The 14920-nt window shown below is 47.3% G+C and overlaps 1 protein-coding gene across 3 annotated transcripts in view; it reads right to left on the bottom strand.

The window, feature by feature from the left end:
• Positions 1-14920, bottom strand: part of LOC137327498 (SAM domain-containing protein SAMSN-1-like) — an 84481-nt gene that overhangs the window by 58198 nt on the left and 11363 nt on the right. Inside the window, exon 1 of one of the 3 annotated variants that reach the window (XM_067993384.1) lies at positions 14330-14523. The exons of the other annotated variants lie outside the window; for them this stretch is intronic. Within the exon in view, the coding sequence (XP_067849485.1) occupies positions 14330-14386 (57 nt within the window). The 5' untranslated portion in view covers positions 14387-14523. Of the gene's footprint in view, positions 1-14329; positions 14524-14920 lie in introns of those variants that run through there. 3 annotated transcript variants of the gene reach the window in all.

The following is a 14920-nucleotide window of genomic DNA, read 5'->3' as shown; positions in this document are numbered from 1 at the left end:
CCTAAACATTCACTCCCTCCACCACCGGCGCACAGTGGCTGCAGTGTGTACCATCCACAGGATGCACTGCAGCAACTCGCCAAGGATCCTTCGACAGCACCTCCCAAACCCGCGACCTCTACCACCTAGAAGGACAAGGGCAGCAGGCACATGGGAACAACACCACCTGCACGTTCCCCTCCAAGTCACACACCATCCTGACTTGGAAATATATCGCCGTTTCTTCATCGTCGCTGGGTCAAAATCCTGGAACTCCCTTCCTAACAGGACTTCCTAACACAGTCCACACGGACTGCAGCGGTTCAAGAAGGCGGCTCACCACCACCTTCTCAAGGGCAATTAGGGATGGGCAATAAATGCCGGCTTCGCCAACGACGCCCACATCCCATGAACGAATAAAAAAACCCCCGCAGATTATGGCGTGATATGATAGAAGTATCACATTGCTATCTGTGGGACCTTGCTGTGAGCAAATTAGTTGCCATGTTGCCTACATTACAACAGTGACTACACCTCAAAAGTATCCTTTTTGGCCGTAAAACACTGAGGGATGTCCTGAAAGGTCACGAAAGACGCTGTACAAAATACAAATCTTGTCTTTCTTTCTTCCCATGGTTAGTGGTTGAGGCAGGAGCTGTGTCATTATTCAGATTACCTGACGGGAGATGGGAACAGGGCAGGTAAATGTGATCAGGGCTCGTTGCTCGCGGGCTGGGTAAGTGCTGACACGGACTGGTTGGGCCAAATGACTTGTTTCCGTGTTGTAACTTCTATGTGTTTCCTGTGTGTGGGATCGTCGTCAATACATTTGTGACCATCCCCTCTGTCCGATATTTCTGCTGCAGTCATAAATGCATTTCTCTGCTTGTTTTGTATGTCAGCGCATTTCAAATCGATTAATTTTTTAAGAAGTGCTTAGAGATTTTTCTGAGAGATGGGAGGAGGTCTGATAGATATGCAAGGCTTTCTATTTGCGACCGCCGGCAGAGGTGTGAATTCTTTTTAACAGCGAGATAGACCAAGAGAGTTGACATTTTAACCATAAATGAGTTGATAAGCCTTTGAATCAGACCCACTAATCCCCTACACACTCACACATACTCTTCCTCTCCGGGAGTCTATAATTATAATTGTGTCAGTCCGAGCATGAAGTGAAGCTGTGGTTAAGGTCGTGCAGTTTGAATGCAGAGCAGGCTCCGTCCGACATGTGTGAATTTACCAGTCTGAGCGTAAAAAATTACAGGCCTAATGATGAAGCATCCCACGCGATCCGCTCTGTGAGGAACTTCTGTTCAAATACATTTCTTAAACGCCTCCAGTTGTGTCAGCCATGGCTCAGTTAGTAGCACTCTCGCCTGTGGGTCAGAGGTTGTAGGGTCAAGTCCCACTCCATGAGACTTGAGTACATAATCCAGGCTAACACTCCCAGTACAGTACTGAGGGAGTGCTGCAGTGTCAGAGAGGCTGCCTTTAGGGTGAGAAGTTAAACCACGGACCTGTCTGCCCTCTCAGGTGGGTGTAAAAGATTGCATGGCACTATTTCAAAGAAGGGGAGGTGTCCTGGCCAATATTTATCTCACTGCTGCCACATTTCCCACATTACAACAGTGACTACACTTTAAAAGTACTTCATTGGGTTTCAAGCACGTTGGGACATCCTGTAGATGTGAAAGGTGCTGTAGATATGGAAGCTCTTTCTCTTTCTTTTTTCTGTAAACTCTGTCCCTACCTTCAAAAGCCTCCTCAGACGCTATCTCTTTGACCTCCTGATCAGTCACCTCCCCTAACACTTCTCCCAGTTCTGACGTTTGATTCCAGTCACTAGCACCCTCCACTCCAACACAGTCAAGGGCTTAGGGATGTTTTAGGAACGTAGGAACAGGAGGAGGCCATTCAGCCCCTCGAGCCTGTTCCGCCATTCAATTAGACCAGGGTTGATCTGTATCTTAACTCCATCTACCCACCTTGGTTCCATAACCCTTAATACCCTTACCCAACAAAAATCTATCTATCTCAGTTTTGAAATTTTCAATTGACCCCCCAGCCTCAACAGTTTTTTGGGGGGAGAGAGTTCCAGATTTCCACTCCCCTTTGTGTGAAGAAGTGCTTCCTGACATCACCCCTGAACGGCCTGGCTCTAATTTTAAGGTTCTGCCCCCTTGTTCTGGACTCCCCCCACCAGAGGAAATACTTTATCTCTATCTACCCTTTCAAATCCTTTAATCATCTTAAACCACCTCAATTAGATCACCCCTTAATCTTCTATTCTCGAGGGAATACAAGCCTAGTCTGTGCAACCTGTCCTCGTAATTTAACCCTTTTACCACCGGCATGTTAAAGGAACTACACAAATGCAAGTTGTTGTTGCTGGTTGTGTTTTTTTTTTGCTGCAGAAATTCCCTGGTCCCTCAGCTTCTAAAGACAATATCCAGTGTGGTGTCCAATGTGCTGCTAGGTAGTGGAGGTGGGGGGAGGAGGAAGCAGTAGAGGCACGACAGCTAACTCTGCAACTAGAGAGCGGAGGAATCAGCCAGGGGATCCTGCTCTTGAAAACTGTCTAGAAATCCCTGTCAGAAGTGCGTGGGTGACGAGCTGAGGGCTGGATCAGGCTCGGTTGTGACTCCTTCCACAGTCGAAGAGCCTGCTGGCACTCGGTGCCCTGAATTGCAAGTTTAAGATGGGCCACTTAAGGGATGTGCTAGCATCCTTGGAATCACAGGGTAATTTCAGTGCTCCCGAGCTTCGACTGAGGAGTCAATGGGAGCGTGAGTTGGAGATAGGAATACAACGCAGTTGTGCCAATTCTCGGAGCTTCAAGTAAGGCTTCAAGTGGGACGGTGGACTTAGCAAATAAACCCCTACAGCACCAACCCTCCCCCATGAGTCAGACCCTTGAGGCAGGAGGGGAAAGGGAGAATTTATTTTCTCAAAGTCCCCTATCTGCAGACAAAGTCCCTGACACTATGATTACTCTGTGTCTCACTACATTCAGGCCATTCAGGAGGAAAATCAGGAAGCACTTTTTCACACAAAGGATGGAAGCAAAAAGGAGCTCTCTTCCCCCGAAAGGCCAGGGGTCAATTGGAGCTTTCAAAACTGAGATCGATAGATTTTTGTTAGGAAAGGTTATCAAGAGATTTGGAGCTAAGGTGCAGATCAGCCATGATCTAAAGAATGGTGGAACAGGCCCGAAGGGCTGACTGGCCTCCTCCTGTTCTTATGACCCCTATATCCCCATGTCTCTATGTGCCGATGTCCCTCTGTCCCTAATGTTCCTACGTTTCTATGTCCCAACGTTCCTATATTTGTGTTTCTATGTCCCGCTGTTCCTATTCCCCTCTGTTCCTATGTCCCTATATCTGTATCCCCCTCTGTTCCTATGTCCCTATATCCCTATTCCCCTCTGTTCCTATGTCCCTTTATCCCTATTCCCCTCTGTTCCTATGTCCCTATATCCCTATTCCCCTCTGCTCCTATGTCCCTATATCTCTATCCCCCTCTGCTCCGATGTCCCTATATCCCTATCCCCCTCTGTTCCTATGTCCCTATATCTGTATCCCCCTCTGTTCCTGTGTCCCTATATCCCTATTCCCCTCTGTTCCTATGTCCCTATATCCCTATTCCCCTCTGCTCCTATGTCCCTATATCTCTATCCCCCTCTGCTCCGATGTCCCTATATCCCTATCCCCCTCTGTTCCTATGTCCCTATATCTGTATCCCCCTCTGTTCCTATGTCCCTATATCCCTATTCCCCTCTGTTCCTATGTCCCTATATCCCTATTCCCCCCTGTTCGTATGCCCCTATATCCCTATTCCCCTCTGTTCCTATGTCCCTATATCCCTATTCCCCTCTGTTCCTATGTCCCTATATCTCTATCCCCCTCTGTTCCTATGTCCCTATATCTGTATCCCCCTCTGTTCCTATGTCCCTATATCCCTATTCCCCTCTATTCCTATGTCCCTATATCCCTATTCCCCCCTGTTCGTATGCCCCTATATCCCTATTCCCCTCTGTTCCTATGTCCCTATATCCCTATCCCCCTCTGTTCCTATGTCCCTATATCTGTATCCCCCTCTGTTTCTATGTCCCTATATCTCTATCCCCCTCTGCTCCGATGTCCCTATATCCCTATCCCCCTCTGTTCCTATGTCCCTATATCCCTATTCCCCTCTGTTCCTATGTCCCTATATCTCAATTCCCCTCTGTTCCTATGTCCCTCTGTTCCTATTCCCCTCTGTTCCTATGTCCCTATATCTCAATTCCCCTCTGTTCCTATGTCCCTCTGTTCCTATTCCCCTCTGTTCCTATGTCCCTATATCTCTATCCCCCTCTGTTCCTGTGTCCCTATATCCCTATTCCCCTCTGTTCCTATGTCCCTATATCCCTATTCCCCCCTGTTCGTATGCCCCTATATCCCTATTCCCCTCTCTCCCTGTGCCCCATGTAAACTCCGGCAATATGTCGAGTACCCACCCCGAAACACTGCTAAGGTCTTTTCGTTCCCACCGTGGGCCTCCTGACTGTGACCCTGCCGTGACCCTGCCGTGTGTCTGCCATCGCGGTTCCTGCCGTTCGGGCGGAGGGATCGAAGGTCACACGCGGAGGGCCGAACGTCGCTTTCCATCAGCAATTATAGCCAAATCGTTCTCGTTGCCCCTTCGGGAGTTTGACAAAAATCCATGCGTTCCCACCCCCCTCCCTTCACCCCACCATTGGTGGCCGTGCCTTCAGCCACCTTGGTCCCACTCTAAGGAATTCCCTTTGACTTTCTCCTCCTTTAAGTCCTTCTCAAAATCAATCTTTCCAAGGAAATGTTTGGGCACCACTCCTCATCTCTCCCTTGGTGGCTCAGCGTCCAAAATCCCCCTCGCTATCCCCATTTCTCAGGAGCGTTCAGACACGGTTTTGTGTTTCAGGCTCCATATAAAGGCGATATTGTTATAAGCAGATGATCTGGTCATTATCACATTGCTGTTTGTGGCACCTTGCTGTGCGCAAAATGGCCGCCTAATTTTTCCTACATTACAACAGTGACTACGCATCAAAATACTTCTTAGCTTTGAGGTGTCCTGAGGTCATGAAAGGCGCTATATAAATGCAAGTTCTTTCTTTACAGAACAGTAGGATGGCATTGGGCAGACTGAGAGCGGGCAGAACAGCCAGTGCGGTGGGGAGCTCGTGATGACTGACCTATTGACCAATGGATGACCAGAGTTTCATCGCTCCTCTCTTCATCCCCAATTCCTGTAAATCCCACTGTGTGGAACTGTTGAGGAGTCTGATCATCACCGCCAAAAACAAAACTTAACAACCCCCGGGAGGTCTCACAGGGTGAATAACAGCCCACTTTGGCATGTGGTTCAGAGCCAAACACACCAGGAAGGTCCCAGGCTCCATCCAGGGCCTATGAGCGTCCCTGAGCTCTGCTCGCCAGTCCGTCGCTGCCCAGTGACTCCTGCCGGCTGGAGCGGGTCAAAGGGTAAACTCGCCAATCCCACCCTCTCAACGGGTAGCAGCACCCGAAGGGATCGCAGGTCGGGGGGGGGGGGGTGGGGGGCAGGGCCACAACAGCATTGCACCAACTCCCCGACCACTTGGTCCGTTTTAACGGCCGTGATGCCTTCCGTAGTCGAATGGCCCACCACCACTCACTGGTCTGGGCTCCGCCATGAGGTGACAGTGGGGACCACCAGCAAGAATCAGTGGCAATAGGAGAGGAGAGGGAAAGTCTTTGGGTGGGGAGGGGAATTGTAGGAAAGGCGGGTGATTCTGAACCCCTACTTTTTGCAACAGCAGTTTGATTTTACAACACGATAGCAACTACAACAAACAGCAACAACATACGTTTATATAGCGCCTTTAACATAGTAAAACATCCCGAGGCGCTTCACAGGAGCGATTATCAGACGAAATTTGACACTAATAAGGAGATATTAGGACAGGTGAACAAAAGCTTGGTCAAAGAGGTAGGTTTTATGGAGGGTCTTAAAGGAGAAGGGAGAGATAGAGAGGAGGAGAGGTTTAGGGAGGGAATTCCAGAGCTTAGGACCTGGGCAGCTGAAGGCACGGCCGCCAATGGTGGAGCGATGAAAATCGGAGATGCGCAAGAAGCCAGAGTTGGAGGAGGGCAGAGATCTCAGAGGGCTGTAGGACTGGAAGAGGTTGCAGAGATAGGGAGGGGCGAGGTCATGGAGGGAATTGAAAACAAGGATGAGAATTTTAAAATCGAGGCATTGCCGGACCGGGAGCCAATGTAGGTCAGCGAGCACAGGGGTGATGGGTGAATGGGACTAGTGGAAACGGATTAAGTGTGTCATGTTATCGTGTGTCAGTTGTTGCAGATTGACAGATTGTAGAGATAGTGTGGGGCTGAGACAGTAGCTGCTGTACGTATGTGTAATCCAATCCTCACACACAAAAACTTCCGTCTTCTATGATTCAGATACCCAGAACAGGATGGGCGTACAAGAAAGAATATCTTGCATTCATATAGCGCCTTTCACAACTTACAAGACGTGCCAAGGCACTTTACAGCCAATGAAGTACTTTTGAAGTGTGGTCACTGTTGTAATGTAGGAAACGCAGCAGCCAATTTGCGCACAGCAAGATCCCACAAACAGCAATGTGATAAATGACCAGATCATCCAGTTCTTTTTTTGTAGCGATGTTAGTTGAGGGATTAATATTGGCCAGGATACCAGGAAGAACTCCCCTTCAAAATAGTGCCATGGGATCTTTTATACCCACCTAAGAGGGCAGACAGGGCTTTGATTTAACATCTCATCTGAAAGAAAGGACCTTTAACAGTGTAGCACTCCCTCAGTACTGTACTGGGAGTATCTACCTAGATTTTGTACTTAAGTCTCTGGACTAGGGCTTGAACCCATAACCGTCTGATCTGGAGACGATAGTGCTACCAACTAAGTCAAAACTCACAGTGTTGATAGGAGTGGATTCAAGTTTTCAGTTCGTGTCCATATCTCATGTGGTTGAATAAATGGAACTCACCACGTTCTATATTATATCTCGGTTTTTCTTACATATAATTTAACGCAACTGTGATCAGCTACTCATTTTTCTTTTATTATCATCTTCGGGATGTGGGCGTCGCTGGCAAGGCTGATATTTATTGCCCATCCCTAGTTGCCCCTTGAGAAGGTGGCGGTGAGCCGCCATCTTGAACCGCTGCAGTCCGTGTGGTGAAGGTTCTCGCACGGTGCTGTTGGGTGGGGAGTTCCAGGATTTTGACCCAGTGACATTTAAAATGCAACTGATGCAACTATAAGCAATGGCCCTGAAACTCAACCAGATTCTCCTGGTCTTCCACTTTAACTCCAGTGGGGGGAACTCCCAGGGAAATGGCTGAAAATCAGACTGCACTTACCTGACAGATCAGGAGAACCCTACCTAATTGCAGGACTAATAAATCCAAGACAATGTCTGTTTTGGATATTATTTACGCATTGACTTTCAGAAACCTTTTGATAAGGTCCCTCACAGAAGACTCAGGGTTAACATGGAAGCTTGGAGGATCGAAGATCATTACAAACGTAGGGATGTGACATTGAGTTTGTAGGCTGAGGTGGGAGGGAGGCTCGTGTGGAGCGTAAACACCTGCACAGACCTGATGGGCCGAATGGCCTGTTCCTGTGCTGTAAAATTCTATGTAATACAAAGCATTGGGTAGGCTCCACTTGGCATATCGCACACAGTTCTGGGTACGCTTTTATAGGAAGGATATTAGTCATGGAAAGATAACAGCGAAGATTCACTAGAATGATACCAGAATTAAGAGAGAGAGAGAAGGAAAGAAAGATATCACCATTCCAAGAAATGTCTGGAAACGCTTCATACAAAGTGCTTTTAAGATGCAGACACTTGTTGTGTAAAGAATGGGAAAGAACTTGCATTTATCTAACACCTTTCTCATCCTCAGGACATCCCAAAACTCTTCACAGTGAGTTACTTTTGAAGTGTAGTCACTGTTGTAATGTATGGAAATGCAGCAGCCAATTTGCACACAGCAAGGTCCCACAAACAGCATCGAGATCCATGACCAGTTACTGTTGTTTTGTGTTGGTTGAAGGATAAATATTGGCCAGGTCATCAGAACGCTTCTGCTCTTCTTCGAATTGTGCCTTTTAGGTCCATCTGAACTGGCAGTGGGGGGGCCTCGGTTTAATGCCTCATCCGAAAGACCGGCCCTCCGACAGTGCAGAGCTCCCTCAGTAAATTGCAGGTGGCAAGGACATCCCGCCCCTATCAGCTATTTTAACCAGAGGCCTGAGCGGGGTTGTGGGGGTGGGTGGAGCAGCGATAGCTTCCCCGTCAGGCCAATCCTACCAGGAACAGGAGCCGGGGGCCCGAATGGGGCCCCGCAGAAAGGCAAGTGTTTCATTTTGAAGATTGCTTGTGGGACGGGAGGACCACGGAGTTCCTCCGATCCGTTTACCTTGTGCGGGGGAACGTTCCCGCGGGTTCCCCCGGCGACGGCCTCCAGCCGCCCGGAATTCCGGCTGCTGCCCAGGTGATTGCTGCCCGGTTCGGGCTGGGAGTCCGATCTCGCTTACGCTAATGAGGCCCAGGAAGCTGAAATCTCTCCGATACCTTGGCCGATGAGTTTGTTGCTCAGGTCCCCCACCCACAACCCCCCGCACGCACCGATTCCGCCCCACGATAAAATCCCAACCCCCCCCCCCGCCTCCCCACCCTCCCCAAGTAGACTTGGTGGGAGCACGCAATTGGTCAATATCGAACATGTGCTTTAACTGATGCATTGAAAGGGGAAGCTCGATAAACACATGAGGGAGAAAGGAATAGAAGGATATGTTGATAGGGTGAGATGAAGAGAGGTAGGAGGAGACTCGTGTGGAGCATAAATGACGACATGGATCAGTTGGGCCGAATGGCCTGTTTCTGTGCTGTACATTCCCTATAATTCTATGTAACTGGCAGGTGACCATGGTTGGTGATCAGGAGCATGTACCCTGGCTGATCTCTCCTCTCTCCATCCAGGTCAATCCCAGGCTCACTGTGGCATCCCACGATCGGCTGAGTTCACCTAACTCCTCACGGAGCGGGGAATTCAACCGGGGACGGGGGTTGCGCCAGGTATCCCTGGTGCGCGTGGACCTGTACCCCAGCAGAAGTCCACGACTGCAGGATATGAGGAGAGGAGAAGAGCGGGGTGGGGGGGGCGTGTTAAAGAAAAATAAGCCGGGGGAACAGCTGATAGCACGCAGAGTGCGTTTGAAAAGATAGCAAGTAAAGGAAAATAGATGGAATATTGCTGCAATTAATAAAAGCTCTGGTACGACCCCATCTGGAGTACCGTGCTCAGTTCTGGGCATCGAACCTCAGGATGGATACTTTGGTCTCGGAGGGGGTGCAGCACAGAATGATACTGCAGCTAAAAGGGTTAAATTATGAGTAGGTTGCATTAACTAAACTTGTATTCCCTTGAATATAGAAGATTAAGGGGTGATCTAATTGAGGTCTCTAGGATGATTAAAGGATTTGACAGGGTAGATAGAGAGAAATTATTTCCTCTGGTGGGGGGAGTCCAGAACAAGGGGGCATAACCTTAAAATTAGAGCCAGGCCGTTCAGGGGTGATGTCAGGAGGCACTTCTTCACACAAAGGGGAGTGGAAATCTGGAACTGTCTCCCCCAAAAGCTGTTGAGGCTGAGGGGGTCCATTGAAAATTTTCAAAACTGAGATTGATAGAGTTTTGTTGGGTAAGGGTATTAAGGGTTATGGAACCAAGGCGGGTAGATGGAGTTAAGGGACAGATCAGCCATGATCTAATTGAATGGTGGAACAGGCTTGAGGGGCTGAATGGCCTCATTCTGTTACTATGTTCCTAATACTATGGGCCCTACGAGGAAACCTTGTACAAGGTCAGCTGGTAAACAGTAAAATGGCATTTAACTCTGCAAAATGGAAGGTGATGCATGTTAGCATTAAAAATATCAAACATGGTGACACGACGATGGGTGTAGTGTTAAATGCAATAAGAAAGGGGTTTTGATGTGACAGGTTTTTTTTAAAAGTGTTGTTAAATTTTGGTGTAGATAGGGAGAAATTAGTTTCACTGGCAGAAGGGTCAGTAGCCGGAGGACACAGATTTAAGATAATTGACAAAAGGACCAGAGTGGAGATGAGGAAGCATTTTTTTTACGCAGCGAGTTGTTCTGATCTGGAATGCGCTGCCTGAAAGGGCGGTGGAAGCAGGTTCGATAGTAACTTTCAAAAGGGAATTGGATAAATACTTGAAAAGGAAAAATTTGCAGGGCGATGGGGAAAGGGCAGGGGGAGCGGGACTAATTGGATGGCTCTTCCAAAGAGCCAGCACGGGTTCGATGGGCCGAATGGCCTTCTTCTGTGCTGTATGATTCAACGACTCTATGATTTGTAAGGCAGCAATTGCCGTGGTGAATAGAATGCTTCGAGCAACAGGCAGCTCCGTAAAGTATAGGGGCGACTTTCCGACTTCACGCTGCCGAGAAGGAGTCTCGCCCTCTGGGAGCTCATTCGAAACTTCAAGCGCATCAAAACCAATACAGGAAGAGGCCATTTGACCCATCACGCCCGTGCTGGGGCTAACTCTTCAACTGAAGACGTCTATTCTTGGGTAGACCACACTTGGAGTACTGTGAATAGTTCTGGTCTCCATATTAGAAAAAGGATGCAGAGGCACTGGAGAAGATGCAAAAAAAGATTTACTAGGCTGACACCAGAACTGAAAGGCTATACCCATCAGGAAAAATTGAACAGGCTGGAGCTCTTTTCTCTAGAAAGGAGAAGACTGAGGGGTGACCTGATGGAGGTCTTGAAGATTATGAAAGGGTTTGATAGGGTAGACGTAGAGAAGATGTTTCCACTTGCGGGGGAGACCAGAACTAGAGGTCATAAATATAAGGTAGTCACTAATAAATCCAATAGGGAATTCAGGAGAAACTTCTTTACCCAGAGAGTGGTGAGAATGTGGAACTCGCTACAAGGAGTAGTTGAGGCGAATAGCATAGATGCATTTAAGGGGAAGCTCGATAAACACATGAGGGAGAAAGGAATAGAAGGATATGCTGATAGGATATGCATGTCTTGCAACCTCTGCAAGACATGCCAGATCATCGACATGGATACCACCATCACACGAGAGGACACCACCCACCAGGTACATGGTTCATACTCCTGTGACTCGGCCAACGTTGTCTACCTCATACGTTGCAGGAAAGGATGCCCCGGAGCATGGTACATTGGCGAGACCATGCAGACACTGCGACAACGGATGGACGGACACCGCGCAACAATCGCCGGACAGGAGGGTTCCCTCCCAGTCGGGGAACACTTCAGCAGTCAAGGACATTCAGCCACCGATCTTCGGGTAAGAGTTCTCCAAAGCGGCCTTCGAGACACACGACAACGCAAAATCGTCGAGCAGAAGTTGATAGCCAAGTTCCGCACCCATGAGGACGGCCTCAACCGGGATCTTGGGTTCATGTCACGCTACACGTAACCCCACCAGCAAAAAGGGGGGAAAAAATTATATGTTTTTAAAAATTCTCTCTCTCTCTCTCTCTGCCATTTTGAGTTTCTTTCTGCCTGCCTGTGTAATCGACACAATGTATATCCAGTGTACTGGGACGTGCTGTTCTCCGTGACTGGCCTGTTTGAATAACAACACCTTTTGATTGGTGTGATGCTGTCCCAACATAGTATAAGATATGCGATTTGAGAACCTTTTCACTCATTCATCTGACGAAGGGGATAATTTCCGAAAGCTTGTGATTTTAAAATAAATTTGTTGGACTATAACCTGGTGTTGTACGATTCCTTAGGATTAGAGGAAGCAGGGAGGGAGGAGGTTCGTGTTGAGCACAAACTCCGGCATAGGCCAGTCGGGCCAAATGACCTGTTCATGTGCTGTAAATTCTATGTAATTCTATGTAATACGCCTTACGAGTTCAAGGAATCCCTTACAGGCTCTTTAATAATGTTACTTTTATAATGTTGGAAAATAGATGGGAGATCCATTGGGGATCTCCAGTTTCTGTGCTTCAATTCACAATATGGGCTCCCGATGCCCGAAGCTTCACATTGAATCTCGAATTTGGAAAATTACGCTGTAACATAGGGGTGCAATTTTAACAAAGCGTACGGGATCCTTGGCTTTATAAATAGAAGCGTAGTGTACAAAAGCAAGGAATTGATGGTAAACCTTTATAAATCACTGGTTAGATCTCAGCTAGAGTACTGTGTCCAATTCTAGGCACCACACTTTAGGAAGGATGCCAAGGCTTTGGAGAGGGTGCAGAGGAGATTTACTAGAATGGTACCAGGGATGAGAGGCTTCAGTTACGTGGAGGGACTGGAGAAGCTGGGGTTGTTCTCCTTCGAGCAGAGAAGGTAACGGGGAGATTTGATAGAGGTGTTCAAAATTATGAGGGGTTTTGATAGAGTAAATAAGGAGAAACTGTTTCCAGTGGCAGGAGGGTCAGTAACCAGAGGACACAGATTTAAGATAATTGGCAAAAAAGCTAGAGGCGAGATTAGAAGAATTTTTTTTACGCAGCGAGTTGTTCTGATCTGGAATGCGCTGCCTGAAAGGACGGTGGAAGCAGGTTCAATAATAACTTTCAAAAGGGAATTGGATAAATACTTGAAATGAAAAAAATTGCAGGGTTACGGAAAAGAGCAGGGGAATGAGACTAATTGGAAAGCAAAGAAGGAGAATAGAAAGCTGCTCTGATCCCTTGACTTGTACAGACAATGAATGTGCAGTTTACATCTATAAAAACTTGAGGTTATTGCTACATCAAAACCTTTTGAGTCACAGAAGGAAATTTCGTAAGAAAGCTACCAGTGGAGATTATTATTTGATTGGAACTGGTGGCCACTGTCAGTGCTGGTACCTTTAATCCTGGGTGCTCTCCGAACCCCCTGCGCATACATTCGATGCTTGTTGTACAGTTTCGTAGAATTGGATATTTACAACATTTAGAAGCTACAGCCAATTCCAGCAAACACATACGTCAGATAGAGGGAATTTGATATTGCTCCCAACCTCCCCCCCGCCCCCACCATTCTCCACCCCCCCCCCCCCCCCCCATCAAATTGATGGTTTCTCCTAATGTCTTCTCCCTCAACCTGAAGGCATTAACTCACATTGGGGATTAGTGGTCTACAGGTATTCACTACCCTGCAGCCCCTCATCCAAGTGGTCACTCTTCATGTATGGGGCTAGACAGTGAGCACTGGAAGGTCATTCGACTGTGGGAGACATCGCAGACAAACCCGATCCTGTCTTCACTCAGCGTTCACGCATGTGCACTTTTTGTACAGGAGTCACTGGAGAGTGATCAAGAGCGAGAACACCTATCCTGCTTTTAGCTCTGCCTAACCCAAGGGTCCTGAAGACCAACTGTTATATCTTGACTGCCGCTTCTGGTCTTTATGCCGCAGATCCACTCTGGTTGGTACCTTCACCCATTGAGTCACTGGGGTACTCCGCAAGTATAATTCTGAATAAAACCCCTTTCCTTTCACTCCCATTGTACAGAGTCCCAATGGACTAAACCCCTTCCCATTGTAGAGACCCAATGGGCCAAATCCCTTCCCATTTACTCCCATTATATAGATCCCCAATAGACTAAACCCCTTCCCATTTACTCCCATTATATAGATCCCCAATAGACTAAACCCCTTCCCATTTACTCCCATTATATAGATCCCCAATAGATTAAACCCCTTCCCATTTACTCCCATTATATAGAGCCCCAATGGGCCAAACCCCTTCCCATTTACTCCCATTATATAGAGCCCCAATGGGCCAAACCCCTTCCCATTTACTCCCATTATAGAGAGTCCCAATGGACTAAACCCCTTCCCATTTACTCCCATTATATAAAGCCCCAATAGACCAAAACTTTTCTCATTAACTCGCATCATAAAGTCCCAATAGACCAACCCGATCCCTTTTGTTCCTGTTACAAAGAATCCCAAAGGATCAAACCCCTTCCCATTCACTGCCATTCTATAGAATCCGAACGTACTGAAAATAGATCTTTCTCCAGTGACCCAACTTCAATGCTGAACAACATCCTTGTCGTGTAAAATACAGGTTCAATCCCCAGTCTGCACTTTAGGCTGATTCGTTGAAGGATAAGTTCAAGTACAAGTTGCAGTTTCTTCCATAGTCAAAGCCCTGGATTGTAAACGGCTCTCAATTACCTCGCTGGTAAATCCCACACACTCGCACACACTGGATAAGATGTCTCTCCTTTTACCGAGCAAGGACATTTCACAATCCCTCTGCATCGAACTTACCTTAGGTTTTGAGGATTTCTCTTTATCCGAAGCATTTGAAGCTTTGCGACGTATCATTTTTCCAAAGTTTGATTAAACCCCTGACACAAAAAAAGAAACAGATCCTAAGGCTAAGCAAGAGCTGAACAGCAACTGTCTCTAAACCACAATGTTCTCTATCAGAAGTGTTGAACTCGACTTCCTCACAGAAACCGGAAGCGTTATCTGCAGAGATGAGTTACAGGAAAATCGCTCAAAGGTTCTGAAGCAGAACTAAAGTGCTCGAGCGAATAGATGCCCCAACAATTACCACCAGTGAGTCACCAATAAAGTAACAGCAACTTCCCCACCCCGAATCACAAGTAGCTTTCCCTCTATTTCATTAAAGATTTCCCTGTATAATTTGGTTTATCACTATCATTTTGCAGGAAATGGGATACTAAATGACAAAGAAATTAAACTGTTATGATAGTTTTTTATTGAGACACTTAAGCTTCTGTTGCACTTCCAGACAGGATACAAGAAAACACCGGTGATCTGATATTTGATCCCTCTCTTCCTTCACGACAAACTTCTCATCTCTCTATTTTATCAATACGATGTCGTCAGGGA

This window comes from Heptranchias perlo, chromosome 11 (genome assembly GCF_035084215.1).
Source record: "Heptranchias perlo isolate sHepPer1 chromosome 11, sHepPer1.hap1, whole genome shotgun sequence".
In the NCBI taxonomy this organism is placed as follows: Eukaryota; Metazoa; Chordata; class Chondrichthyes; order Hexanchiformes; family Hexanchidae; genus Heptranchias; species Heptranchias perlo.
This window is presented reverse-complemented; position numbering and strand designations above follow the sequence as displayed.